General features: G+C 41.7%; 1 protein-coding gene across 1 annotated transcript in view; it reads left to right on the top strand.

The window, feature by feature from the left end:
* The window catches only part of trps1 (trichorhinophalangeal syndrome I), a 124,721-nt gene that overhangs the window by 18,948 nt on the left and 90,948 nt on the right, over positions 1 to 14,825 (top strand). The window contains exon 3 of the mRNA XM_034704226.1: positions 2,489 to 2,955. Within this exon, the coding sequence (XP_034560117.1) occupies positions 2,943 to 2,955 (13 nt within the window). The 5' untranslated portion in view covers positions 2,489 to 2,942. The remainder of the gene's footprint in view (positions 1 to 2,488; positions 2,956 to 14,825) is intronic.

Here is a 14,825-nt window from a genome sequence, read left to right as displayed (position 1 = left end):
CCTAGGAACACCCCCCCCACACATACACACTCCACCCCCCACCCCCCCAGATCTGCTCTCCAACTCCACACCACTTCCACACCCCCCCCCCCCTCGTCTACTGGCTAGTGGCGCAGTCCAACCTGTCTGGGACAATGTAACGGTCTATGGTCGGACCGGACCACACACATTCGCAGAGGGGGGTCTGAGCGCAGGAGGGTGGCAGCTGAGGAAAGATGCAAGGGTTGGAGGGGGTCTCAGCGGTAATGACAGTTGGAAAAACAGGCAGACGAAGAAGAAGCATATTAAAATGACAAGAGCGCTCTGTGATGGATTGATGGGAAAGACAGACAGAAAGAGGGAGGGAAAGAGAGGCGGAGAGCTAAAAGTAGACAGATGTAACCAGGAACGACAAAATGAGATAAGTCATAGTGTAGAAATAATGAAAAAGAGGAGGAAAGGGAGAAAAACAGAGGGGAAAGACTGTGATTGAGTGAATGAGTAAGCGGCAGCTCGACTGAGTCAGAGCTCCACGGGGAAAATGTTTAGAGTCACACTCACTCTTTGAGAAAAAATACAACTTTACTTTTCCTTCTTCTTCCCCCGTTGTGAGCGCTACTAATGCGCAAGTCACCCTGAAGTTATACTTTTTCTTTCTTTCCTTTCGCTCATTGAGTATCTGTTTGTGCTTTATTTTTAGCTCTGAAAGCCAATGCTATTATGGGGCCAATCATGTAATAACCGGAAGCATATGTGTGTATGCTCTGTCTAATTTCACAGCTAATATTTTGCAGGCTGGAGGAAAAAAAACAAAACAATGTATGAGTGTGACCTCTTTGTTTTGTTTGTTTCTTCATACAGTTTTAAAAACGTGAATTTTCGTTCATTCAAAAGCAGCTGAATATCAAAATTTCTCAATGAGGCTTCTTCACACAGTTACACGAGGGATGAATCCTCAACCTGGAAAATATAAACCCTACTCTCTGTGAAAACAAGTTTATATCCTCAAAAACATTACTGTTTTTAAAGATGGGAGGGTTCTTTAAAATGACTCATAATTTCACCATGACTCACAATGTACTTTGCATGCCAGCAGTCCTTTTTTTTGCCTTTTCTAAAACAGCAGATATCCCTTTTCAGATAATGGCACACTCCAGCTTTCATATGGCCGCTGTGTTGGCGCTCTATGTAGAGTCCAAACAGAGTTAAAAATGCAACCGGATGTGGTCAGGACCACTCTGAGCCAGGTAAACCACAGGACAGGTATCCCTCCACGCCCGAAGACTGAAGACTGAACCAAAAAGTTAAAACAATGGCGTTGTTCAGGTCCAAATTTAGCCTCTGCTCGGAAGTGTGCTTGTGTGCATGTGTGAAGACTTTTGTCTCTAATCCACCTCTGGTACACACACACACACACACACACACACACACACACACACACACACACACACACACACACACACACACACACACACACACACACACACACACACACACTGCGCAGACTGACCCAAGGAAACCAGCTTTGTATAAACACAGACTCAGATTTAGATTTGCGGTGAGAGGGAGAGAGAAGCAAGACGGATGGAAAGAGGAGAAGAAGAAGAAGAAGAAGAAGAAGAAGGGGTGGCAGAGAGAGAGAGAGACAGAGAGAGAGAGAGAGAGAGGGAGGGTGGGGTGATTTTTGTGGTTGGGGCAGCAAAAAGGGGGAACTGAGAACTGGAGACATTTAACACTAGAATTACCAGATAAAGAAAATCCAATTGTGGACGGTCACAGCCACTGGAAGCCTAATATGTGACGATGATTTCATTTATTAATTCCTGGAAATTGCTCATTGATGACCCTCCTCACTCTGACTCGATCAATATTGTAATGGAGTGAATAACAATTGTTGTAAAGCAGAAAAAAGAGAGAAGGTTTTTTTTGCTGCTGCCTGTGATTGCTTCCACAGGCTGTAATTGTTTTCTAATTTGGATGAATTCCTCGTGGATACACTTTGTGTGTGTGCTTGTTTTAACTTAAGCTGCAAGCTTGAGCCAACATCACAATTTTTACAAAGGTTTCAAGGTTTTTGACACTTTTTTGGTAAGATTTTGAAAAAGGACAAAAATACTTGGATACAAAATCAGTGTTTTTTTGAAGTTCCACTTTCTGTTTTGTCCCGTCATCTTTTTTGATTTTTTGATGAAAAAATGATCCGTGGCTTGGCTTCAAATCGAGGCCTTCACATGTGGAAGGCGTTGTCAGCTGTCAACTACGGTGATAAAACAAAATTGGTACAATTAGAGAGTTTGTCTGGCTGCGGCCTCAGCAGGGCACTAAATAATTTTGCTTATTTTGAACCTTTGATCAGACTGTCAATTTGGCTGTCTAAAGTCTGGGCAGAATTGTTTCCCGTATACGTAAAGTACGGACAAAGTGTCTGAAGTCTGGTTCAAATAGGTCCATGTAAAGCTGCAGAATGTGATCGTTTCTAATGTTATTTGCTTTTCTGTCATTTTTCCAGGTTGTTAAGGTGATGGTGGACTCTGACAGGCGTGACTGAGCACCCAAACAAGAGCCAAAAAAATAAAGAGACCGGACAGCAAGAGGGGCAGCCTGCAGAACACCTCTTACACGGATCTACGACAAGCCTGCTCAGACTGAAAGCTGAACTGCTGTAGGGCATAAGAGGAGCAGCAGCCCTGCACCAAAGCTAGCTGATGCTACGTGGAGTTTAAGGAGCTGAAAAGTTTTTGCTCCGGTGTTTCATGGCTCTGTGTGGAGTTACGTGGACCCGGTGAAGAGATGGAAGGATAATAGTCTGACACCTGGTTTCTGCTTCCCATTACCATGTGGAGTACAGAGGGCCAGTAGCCGGACGCTTGCTGGACGGATCGCTGCAACGCTGGGTCGAATCAAGCCGCTTCAATAGAGCTGATGCAAAGGCCAGGAGTCTGCCATAATGTTTATATAACCTGATGAACAGCAGAGGTAAGCGCTGCTTTTTATCCCTGTCTTTCAAAAATCACTTATCCTAAAATATGAGTCATAACTTTAATGCACTTTTATCTCAGTCGCATGGATTATGAATCATGTGACCAAATTAAATACACAAACACGTTCCATTATCATTACTCTGTATAATTCTGATACATTTTATACTTGAATTATGTCGTAGTATGCTGCAGAAGCATTAACAAATAAGAAGATGATCATATATTCAACATAAGCTAACGTACCCTTAACATTTTACACTAAGTGGCATTTTTTGCATATAATTATGAATTACTCCAGCTGAGATCATGCGTAATTATTCTTAATTGATCTCTGTGATATCCATCAAATCCTTTTTTGTCTTTTTTTGTAGAACATCTTACATCAATCTGTAGAATAGCCTCTATTTTTATGCATTACACTAATTTATGCAGATGAATACAATCCTATCTTGCTAATTGCGTATGATTTTATTCATTATCAGAGATAATTAGCGTGTGCATGTGTGTGTGTGTGTGCATGCTTAAGAGGGAATGTTTTGTATGAAAAAGAAAAAGAACTTCAAAGTACATGCTTCATTTGTTTGGATGAAAGAGCAAAAGTTTCTTGCGGCGTCTCTGTCTCACAGAGCTCGACCAGCTTGTTGGCCTTAGTTGATTAGCGTTATTGCCTTCAGCGAGAATGCAGGGGATTGTTTACTCAGACTAAATGACAGACTGAGATTGCTGATAAAATGGCTTTTCTGCAGAGCAACGGTACCCTGAGATGCATTATGAAAAACTGCTCTTAGTCATCGCTGGTGGAGGAAGTGAGTGTGTGTGTGTGTGTGTGTGTGTGTGTGTGTGGACTCAAAATGCTCCCCCATATGTTACAGTCTTATCTAGCTGTTAAACTTGTGATGGTGTTACGCTGTTGTTATGAATATTTTTCACTTTCGGAAAACCTGAAGAAAGTCTGATTGACTGTAAGCTAAACACTTCTGTGTGGGTGATCCTGCCTCTTGTTTTGTAAACCTTATTTGGTACCAAGTTCGAGTTTCCTATTTAGTTTAGCAACTTTGTCAGTTGTTTGAAGATTTAGATCGCTGTCAACTGTTTCAGCTCTTTAACTAAAGGTGCTCATGCGTTCATATACTCAAATGCACACGGATCATTGCAGTAAATGAAATACCAATGCATCAGGTTGAGGTTATGATGTAAGCATGCACACAAAGCTGCAGTGGTTTGTGGTGTAGGGAGCAAAAGCACAATACCTGAAAAAAATCTATAATGTTTGCATGTCTAAAGCAACCATGCTTGTGCATTATTAGTCACATATATCCTTTACTTCACACCTGCTATGTGAATAGGAGAAGCAGAGCACGATAGAGCAGTGTTTGTTAGCACAGTGTTCTGCAACTTGATGTTCTTTTACCACACACAAATGTTGCTGCATCAGGACTATAATAAACCGATTTTTTTAAGGCCTGCTTCAGTTTTTGCTCTGTCATCAGTTGCAACAAGTGTAAACTCATACACACACATGCTGACAAAAATAACATGCACACAGATACTGTATGCAGCGGCTGTGTCATCCTCCTACACCTGTGCTGCCACTGAACACAATGAAGTGCTCTTCACTGTTTCCTCCCTCCATCTCTCTCTCTCTCTCTAATACACACTCATTCCTTTTTTTTTTTATGTCACAACAGTTTCATTTTCCAGAGGCAAAAAAATGTTTTTGTTATTTCCAAAATGTGGTCTGAATTTTTGAAAAGGGAAACTCATGTTTCCACAGAGAGGAGTATTTTGAAGCACTTTTAATTGAAATTCTGTTGGCTTTCAGTCGGGGTGTGACGATTTCTAGTGAAAGTGCGTGACAATTTTTCCCATCAAGGTGATGAGCTATCTTGCAAGATCAGTACATAAAAGGGTTTTTCCCTACATATTATAATACGAAGCAGCTTCCTTGGCATAATTACCGTAGCGCCTCCAGCCCTCATCAGAGTGTGACTGTGTTTTCATGAAGAACACAGAGTTCCGAGGACAGCTCTTGGTGTATTTGTCATTTTTAACGGCAATTACGGCATAACTCTGATGTGATGGCGGCACTGTGTCAAAATCAGCCCAGTGGAGCAGAAAAGATGCTGCAAAAACTGCCAAAGAAGAAGAAAAGCGATAAAGAGCTTCATGTTTATGCACAGTTAAGGGTTTCCCTACTGATAGATGTGCCTGAAAATTGCAGTGTCACATGCTGAAGTCTGAATTCACATTCAACCTGCGGAGGGATCGTACAGGAATATGTCTTCAGGACAGAAATTATGAAATGTGTCCAACAGCAATAAGCGGTGAATACTACGATTATATGTTACCAGCTGGGGTAAACAAGTAAACTACTCTCTGTACTATGTAGCAAAGGAACATGTGAATGATAAAACTTACGTATTTTTTTTACTGCAGTCAGCAAGTACAATTAAAGTGACACGCTTTCTTAAAAGTAGTGATAAAACATCGACCTGTCTCGTTCTTGTCAACCCAGCATAATGTATCTCGCGAGTTTCATGTCACACCTCTGATTTTAACTTCTCTGCATAGCTGAAGAATTCTTCAAGAGAAATTTCCTCAAACTCCTTCAACAAAACAGAATCAGAAATGTGTGAACTAGTCCTTTTAAAAGAAAATGCAAGGAGCTTAATCTGCTTACTGTGTGTGTTTGTGCTCATACTGTATGAATGTCTGTTACTTTAGAGTCTAAATTAGTGCAAACATGTGTGTAAGATACTGGTACGTGTAAGTGCGGGCGTGTGTGTGTGTGTTTTTCATTATGTGGTATGGTGGCTTTGCTTAGTGATGTTATTCATCGGGGCGGATTGCTTTGAGCTCCTTGATGGTTTTAGCTGTGGTTCGTGTTTGTATGTGTCCAACTGTTTCTACATATGTGTATGTTTGGATGCCTTCATCTGTGTGTATACACATGTATGCACGCATGCATGCATGTACGCACTTGTGTGAGTTTGTGTGTGTTTATTGTGGTATTATGTAGGGCTTTGATGTGCTCGAACAAGTCCCATTTTTTCAGGGTTTTAGAAAATTGAAGAATGTTGAATAGAAACAATTCAGTCAGGCCCACGAGCAAGCCTGACTCTCGTGCGACACACATACACCCTCACCATACATACGTGAGTAAGACAGTGCAGGGTTTCTTCCTGTGATGTAGCGCTTCACAAATGTGTGTTGCCGCACTGAGGCAGTCCCCACGTGATCCTTCTTCTCTTCTCTCAGAAGGTCTATTTTTTGTCAGCGTCATCTTTTGAGTGTGTGTGTGTGTGTGTGTGTGTGTGTGTGTGTGTGTGTGTGTGTGTGTGTGTGTGTGTGTGTGTGTGTGTGTGTGTGTGTGTGTGTGTGTGTGTGTGTGTGTGTGTGTGTGTGTGTGTGTGTGTGTGTTCATGATACAAAAACACAGATTCAGAAGAAAAGGCACAATTGTACACTACGTAAGCTACCTGTTGACCCATTTGGACAAAATGGGTCAACAGGTAGCTTATTGTTCGTGTGATGAGCTCATCTGCTCAATGCATTACTGCAGGGTGTACCCCTTTGAGTTTGCACATGCTCGCAAATGCACATGTAGGTTTGTGTGTCAGTGTTTCATTCTGCACTTATGTGTGAGTGTGTGTGTGTGTGTGTGTGTGTGTGTGTGTGTGTGTGTGTGTGTGTGACTGTGACTGCAACAGAATCTCATTCATCAGTTTTTCCAGAGGGCACTGCAGGTTTTTTCTCCTTGTCCCCCAAATCTCAAACAACAGTTAATTCTAATTAATTCCAATTAAAGCTTATTAATAATGTAGACAAAGATTAATAAAGGAGGTATCCCCAGCTGTCATGGCAACTAATGACTTAATTTGTTGGTTTGGTAATGATCCATTCAAAGGGCACAGAATCAATCAAGGATCAAAGTGACAGCTTTGTGTGTGAATGTGTGTGTGTATAGTAACATATGTAATTCAGACATCTGACATGTGTATGTCATCTCTATTTGCTTGCACTGTCTCGTTAACAGTAGTCATTGCGTTTGATGTCAGGTGTCAGAGTGTGAGTTATTGAGCTACATCAATCAGAGTGCAACACAGCGTGATCATTACTACAGTACATGGCATTCAAAGCAGCGTCACATGTTTGCACTGCGCACTGTAAGAACACTTAATAATCAACTTGTCTTTCAATGCGAAAGTTACTCAGGTAATAAAAGTCACTCTGCCTGCAGCATCTCTCCTCTGTCATTATTCCCCCCCAGACACATGATGAAAGACTGTCCCGTGGTTCACGCACACACATACCTTACCTGAATCTTGGGTCGAGTCCAAGGGCCGTTTAAGTCCCCAAACTAGATTCAATACTGCTAATTGGCCCCAAGTTTTTCGTCCCCAAAGTCTTGTCAGATTTGGCTGCGTGTACAGCGCAGGCCTGACTCATAGTGGGATGAAACAGTCAAATAAATGTTGGACCGAGTGCCAGCTCCCCAGCCTGGCTCCTGATTTGCTCTGTGATTGATAATCAGTCAGTGTAATGTTGCTGGAGCTTGTTGCCAATTTTAGCTTCCAGCTAACAGTATGTCTTCTAGCATTGCCTGATTAAGTCAGGGTACTTTGCTGGCTAGATGAAATGTCAACTCTAATGCAGGAGAAATTACACATACTACACAATTAATTCCCCGACCTGTAGTGGATTGAACATTAAGATAGTTATGAAAAATGATAAATAAAACTATTTTTGACTGAAAAAAAAGTTACTCTGTTCTATTTTGTAAGGAATAAAAGTTGTCACGTGTTGACATTCTCCTGCACCTGTTTTCTTTTGGCTAAGGAGGAAATTAAAAATAATTAAAAGTAAAACACTTTATCAAGAGTTTGCACATTCGTGACATTTGCTCCCTTCACCTGTTAGTTAGCCTGTAGGGACAGATTTAAACAAGAGAAACTGCCTGACATTTGTTGGTTGCATAGTGTCTTAATTTTCCGCTGCTGTTTTATTCAAAAGGTGTTTTTTTTTGTTCAGCTTTTCTGGGCAAATATAATCCATTAATCCGATTAACAACAGTAAATAGGCATACAGGGGCAATGGACCTAACCTAGTTTTCATAGCTTCAACCACTTTATCTTCCTCTGTGTCTGCGAGTAGCAGAGCTGGGGTTGGAATCCATTAATCAGATTAGGTTAGCAAGTGCCCACATAGCCAGAGGGAGACCAGTCCCCAACTAGTGGCTCAGCATTACAGGGATATTATACCACAGTGTTATGCTCGAGGCCTTTCAGGTGTGTTTGGGTAAGAGGCATATTTTGTATCAGAGCCTATTGACCCATCTGAAAGCATGTGTGCCTAATGTGGGGCTTTAACACAGTTAAGAAATGCTTGTTGAAAAACTGATAAGCTTTGTAGCTAATTGCCTGAGTCTCAAGTTTTTGTTTATAGTTCAGTTTTACTTCCCCTGCTTATCTTTGTATACTGGTCTTTGTGCATGTTTGTGTGTGTTTCGCATGCTATCAGTTGTGCGTATATGTCACTACTTGCTCCAACAATAGTCTGTGTTACACCCATTTACCTCCAAATTGACTCTGTTTGCCTGTGTGTGAGGCTACCTGTTAGTGTTTGCGTGCGTGCAGTGTGTGTGCGTGCCTTCCTCTGGGCGTGCACAGATGTGGGTGTGTGTTTTCTGTTCAGTTTTGGCTACAATAGCTTGTTGTAGCCAAGTGAACAAGTGTTAACAAGCTCTGCACATACTGTATTTATTTAATCCATATGCTGGTGAGCTATACAGCTGTGTGCTGCTGCTGGTATGTCTGGAAGGGAAAATCAGACTGCAGTTGCAGCCGTGTCTGAGGTGCAGGATTTACTGCTGAGTCAGTTAAATGTGGCGGCTTTCATTGACAGAAACTGTGTAAAAACCCAGTGTGATTTTTATTTATTTATTATTATATCCCTTGAAGTAACACTTCTTTGATAACGCCACATTTTTATGTAGGAGTCCAAGGGGTGACATGCTTTTACCAGCAGCACTTCCAGATGTTCACTGCAGCAACTTTCAGTTGTTACTTTTCATCATCAGTCAATCTTTATTAATTAAGCGCTGGATCACAATGAAAGTTATATGACACCTCTTTGTCATTAAGTTTAGAGATGTAACAAAACTCCTGTTATAAGCAAGAACCTGGGAAGAGTCACCCAAACAACTCTTAACAGGCAGAAACCTAGAGCAGAACCAGACTCTTTGGTATATGGCTATTTTCACCAACTATCTCAGCCCAACCAGTTAGGTTAAGAAAGTAGGGAAGGAGAAATGGACAAATAGAGGTGATATGGACAGATATATACGGACATAGTGACAGAGAAGTGTGCACCCCCATTCCTTTGTAATAGACAGAAACCTTAAGCAGAACCAGATTTATTAGTTGACAGCCATCAGTCCATTGATGGGCTGAGATTGTTGGATAGAGAGACAGAAAAACAGAGGTGATAGGATCTACAGATTCATGGATGTAAGGAAAGGTGGGAAATGTACGCAGCAGCAAGGACGATAAAAACAGACTAGTCAAAACAAGGCCGGTAACTAAAGTGGAAATATGAGTAATGTAACCAATAAGAGCCTTGATATGAATAGATTTGACTTTTAATATTGGTAGCAGTTGGGATTCAGAAGGTCCACTGTGGCAGACAAGCTTTTGTATCGTGACATCACAGGGAGAGTTTGGCTTAGATCATCTAACTTCAAATTATGCACAGCAGATTTCATGGATTACTTCACATTTGATGACATGTTGTCACCATTTACCCGGATTTGTTGGAGCCAGAGTTCACCTCTGAGGAACTGTAACAAAGAAACGCAGACCTCAGGCTGCTGCTGATAGAGCTGCTGCCAGCTCGGCAGCACCAGCTCGGCTACCCGAGACGATAAAGACAGAGCAGAGCTGCTGGGAGCTGAGGGGCTAGTTGCTAGCACTGTTGCTGCAGCTAGCAGCCAGCGTGACGAGCTTGAGCAGCCAGGACGCCTGGCAGCAGCAGAATGACTTGCCAGAACAATAAAAACAGAGTAGCTGGGGGCTAACAGATAGTTCCAACTGGTAGTCTTTTTCAGGTCCAGGTGCCAATCAAAGGCAAAAAGCAAGTGAGTCAGTCACAAAGCTGCAGTGCGTTTCACAGTGTTTGACTGTGTTGCCAGTTTCTGTGCAGAAGGAGAGATGCGTGTGGACCAATGTGAGTGCTAAACTGTTAACAAATATAATCAGGAAGACACGAGTGTTGCCATCAGGAACACTAGAGAGTATTTACTTATACGTATGCCATATTTAGGTGAAACACTGCAATGCAAAGTTAAGAATAGAGATAATAATGAATATAAATTTGCCTCTCCTCTTCTTATGAAAGGGAGTTCATGCAACCTGTCAGATGACTCAGTGCTGCTATCCTTCTCTGCATCACGTCCGATAGAAGTCACTTAGTAGTTTTAAACAAATCAGTGCTGACTAAGTCGACCTATAAAATTGGACGTTTCTGACTCCGGCTGCTTTGAGTCTCTCAGATTCGTTTGACTGCAATAACAAACACTGCTGACTTTGACTCCTGAATCCTTTCAGAGCCAATTGACAGTAATAGAACATGAACACTTCTGTATTGTTTAGACTACTCCAGGACCTGCCGTGTTTCCGACAATATGAGAAGAGAGAGGCACTGATGTAATAAAAGTCAAAGTGTTGGCAATGTTAATTACATTATCGATGTTTTGAAAGATGACATTTAATTGATTTCATAATAAGAGACTTGGAGAGAGATGTAAGACTGAATTTATCACAAGATTAATACTGTTATGTTGTCCAGGCAGACTCTTCAAAGAAGGTGTTTAACTTATGATGTGTGACTCTGCTTTACAGCTACTGCCATTAAAACAATATCACTTTTTTAACTTTATTTACTTTAATTATTACTAAGGTATTCATATTGTGTGCTGACTCTCAGAAGTAGTTTTTTGTTCAAGAAGTAATTATTATTTTACAAGCTAAACTCCCAAAAAGTTGGGACAATGTGGAAAATGTCAGTGAAAACTGAATTTGATGGTTTGCATATCATTTATACCCTATTTTCCATAGTGCATGGACAATGTATCAAAAGTTTAAACTGAAAACTTGTATTGTCTTGGGAAAATGAAATGCTCATTGATGATACTGCATTAAAAACAGACACGATTCTGTATGGGAATTCACTGCACAGGCTCAAATCGCTTCCAAAAACCATTGTGAGAACAGTTTCTTGCTGCATCCACAAACACAGGTTCCACTGTCCTTCACTTTACAGAGGAGAAGGACCAATCGTCTATATATCAACGCACACTTCGAAAGCCAGCATCCTCGATGGTGTGGAGATGAATAAGTACATTAATGTTGAACAATGTATACAGGTGCCCTGCAGCCCTGATTTGTCAGCCACTGAAGACATTTTTTTAATCTTGAAACGAAAAAATACGACAACAGAGACCCCAAACTTCTGAGCAGCTTAAAATCTTAGATTAATTTCAAAACTCTAGAAGGTGATCTCCTGGGTTCCCAAAAGTTTACAGTGTTGTTAAAAGAAGAGATGATGGAGAGCTATAGTAAACATGCCTCTGTCTCAACTGTTTTGAAACGTGCTGCTAGTGTCAAATTGAAAAAAAAAAAGCAGGGATTTTTTTAAACAATAAAATGAATCAGTTTCAATATTTGAGATGTTGCCAATGGGTTGCAATGATTTGTATCTGTTTGCATTCACATTTTACACAGCATTCTTACTTTTTTGGAATTGACGTTGTACTAAGTTAGTGATGTATACAATATAGTCAAGGTTGGTGGAGGGTTAGACTACAGGCAAATACTACTGATCCCCCACCTGATATACATCCTCACCCAGTGTAAAAGTCTTTAAAGTACCCAGGTTGAATTTCTTCAACATATTTCACTTTGGCAGTCCAGAGTCCTCTGATAATAGAAAAGCCATTTAACTTATTGTTATTTTTTACAGCAGCATTGTCCACTGCCAAACAAGTCAAATATAAGTCGTATATCAGCCATAACGACTGGGCGAGCTCTGCTCTGTGGTCCTGGAGACTTCCAGCGTCTCGCAGACATCTGCCCCAGCTGCTAAACGGAGCAGATTTACAGCCGCCTCTGTCGGAATATTAAGTTGAATACCTACTTTTAGACTGAGGAAAATAACCAACCTCTCTAATGGATAAGTGCCCCAGAATGCTCTGCGTGTGTGTGCGCCTGTGTGTGTGCGTGTGCGTGTGTGCGTGTGCGTGTGTGCGTGTGTGTGTGTGTGGTAATCTCCATGGCAGGTTCCTTGCCATTAGTGCACCACTGAACAAGGCAGCAATTCATTCAGCAGGTTTAACTGTCTGGTGTGTGTGTGCGCGCACGTGTGTGTGTGTTAGGGAGAGAGAGAAAATCTGCATTTGTGTGTGAGTGTGTGTAGAGCTGTGTGGCAGGTTTCAAAGTGCAGAGTGTGTGTTGTTGTTTTTAGAGAATTGTTTCCGTGCGCCTGTCTGCACCATATGGCCCAATGTGGAAAAAAGGCCCCTCTAGGGGTCTGTGTATGGGAATGTATGTGAGTGTGTGTGTGTGTGTGTGAGAGTGTGTGTGAGGGAGAAAGAGAGAGAGAATATGTGTATGTATAGTGTGTGTACAGCGGTCTGGTCTGCTCACAGTGAAGCTGTAAAAACAAAAATGTCTTGAGAAAAAGGAGAAAAAAAGACAACATATGAGTAGTGATGTCAATACCACACTCTTTCTTTTCCTCTCCCTCTCTCCCTCTCCCTCTCTCTCTCTCTCTCTCTCACTCACTCACTCACTCACTCACTCACTCACTCACTCACTCACTCACTCACTCACTCACTCACACACACACACACACACTCACTCACTCACACACACACACACACACACACACACTAGCTGATATTTAACTTATTTTGTTTTTCTTACCTCTTCCTACTGATTATTAACACTTGCACAAGTTCTCATGATTGAGTCTAACTCGGTGTTCTACTTCAATGATTACTCAGCTTTCAATTTAATAATGACTTAGTTCTCTCTCACCCTCTTGTCATTTAAATATCTTCTTTTCTCCTTCCTTATTCTTCTTAAATTTGTGAAAATAATCCCTTTAATTTTTCCCCCAGTAATCACTTTCTCTTCTCTTCTTGTTTTTCATTTGTCTGTTTTGTTTTTTCGCTCGTCGTTTATTCTGTCTAATTGGCGTAAACCTCAGGGCTGTGGTAATGACTTCTGAGGTTAACGAGCTTCTGCTAACAATCACTCACTTAGATGCACACACACACACACACACACACACACTGACAAAAACACACACTTTCACAAACACAATATGGAAGCTTGCACACTCTGGAGTAGGCATGTATGGTATACACAGATGTAAGCATGCCTACTCGCGCATTATGCAAGAGCACACATATGCAGACGATCAACACGTTTTTTTGCAATCGCTTTAGAAGATCTGTAAGGACTGTTTTCATCGCTGTAAACTTGTCACTATTGATTCATGAGGCTCGATCACAGCTTCTCTTTGAGTGTTGGATCTGAAGTCAAAGTTGCTAGTACGTGTGTGAAGCCTACCAGCAGTTTTTGAAGACATTGTTCCTCACTTTTAAAATAAACCGTACCAAAAACTTTGTTGGTGTTGTGATGCCATGAAAAAGTTATAATGCCTGCTAGCACACAGCCTTGGATTGACCCAGCTACACAGGTGCTAATAGATCCAACTGGGCAGTCATCTCAAAACTTGACGCATTCCCTTTACATCTAGCAGCAGATTAAGGATTCTGGATGTATTGCTTTGAGATGCTAAATTCCACTAAGCTTTATTGATGACTAGTACCTGACTTGAGTCCTGAATGCAGCTTCTGCTAGTTCTCCTTGTGTGAACTCAGCCTCAACCCCCCTCCTCCCCCCCCCCCCCCCCCCCCCCCTCCCCCCTCTCTCTCTTTCTCTCTCTCTCTCTCTCTCTGGTATCTTGATATGGTCTGTGTTCTGCCATGACTTTTAAACATTTACATTTCTGCTTTCAAGTGCTGTTTATATATGGTCCTTATCTGCTATCTAACACACACACACACTCACACACACATGCGCACACATTGAGACAGGGACAGACGGTGAATCAAACCTTTGGTCATCCTGACAGCACCACTGTTAGTATGTCCATAATAGGACAGGAGGAGAGAGACAGAGGAAGGCGGTAAGAGGAGAAAAGAGTGCCACATAGACAGAAGGAGGGGGAGGCAGATAATTTGCCACCAGAGGGTTTTGTGGTGAGGTGAGGCGTGGAACTTTGGTGACTTTAGCTCACTGGCTTTTGTGAAACTCCATTCATCCCTTGTAGTGAGTTTTCTCTTTTCATCTCCCTTCTTAGATTGCAGCTTCTGCTACTGTACATGAGGTAGAGATAGGTGTCTTGCTCAAGGACACACTGGCTGAGTGGTTTCTTCAGTTTCAGGGGAGATAAAGATAGTCTTTAGTCACCCTGCTGGATGAAGGGTCTGTCAATGAGCGAGCCTTTGACCCCTTATACGTAACATTCACGCACATTTTGAAATGATCTTTTTGTGCTTACCACTTTAAGACTTACACTCATGTGACATCATATTTCTCTGCTCCTTGACAGTTGTTTAATGTCTCTGCTACATTCATAACTTTTTTCTGAAGAAAGGCGTCATAACTCCTCCTGAGCTCCTTTGTTCTGGATGATCACTGTGTCTCTCCATCTTTCATCCCCCAGGCACTGTAGTTGTGAGTGATGGCTGGCCTCAGTCATGAGGGGTACGCTCGCTTTGCAGATATATAGCGCCAG

The sequence above is a fragment of the Notolabrus celidotus genome, chromosome 16, assembly GCF_009762535.1.
Source record: "Notolabrus celidotus isolate fNotCel1 chromosome 16, fNotCel1.pri, whole genome shotgun sequence".
NCBI classification, from domain to species: domain Eukaryota; kingdom Metazoa; phylum Chordata; class Actinopteri; order Labriformes; family Labridae; genus Notolabrus; species Notolabrus celidotus.
The sequence above is the reverse complement of the archived record's forward strand: the minus strand, read 5'-3'. Positions and strand labels throughout refer to the sequence as shown.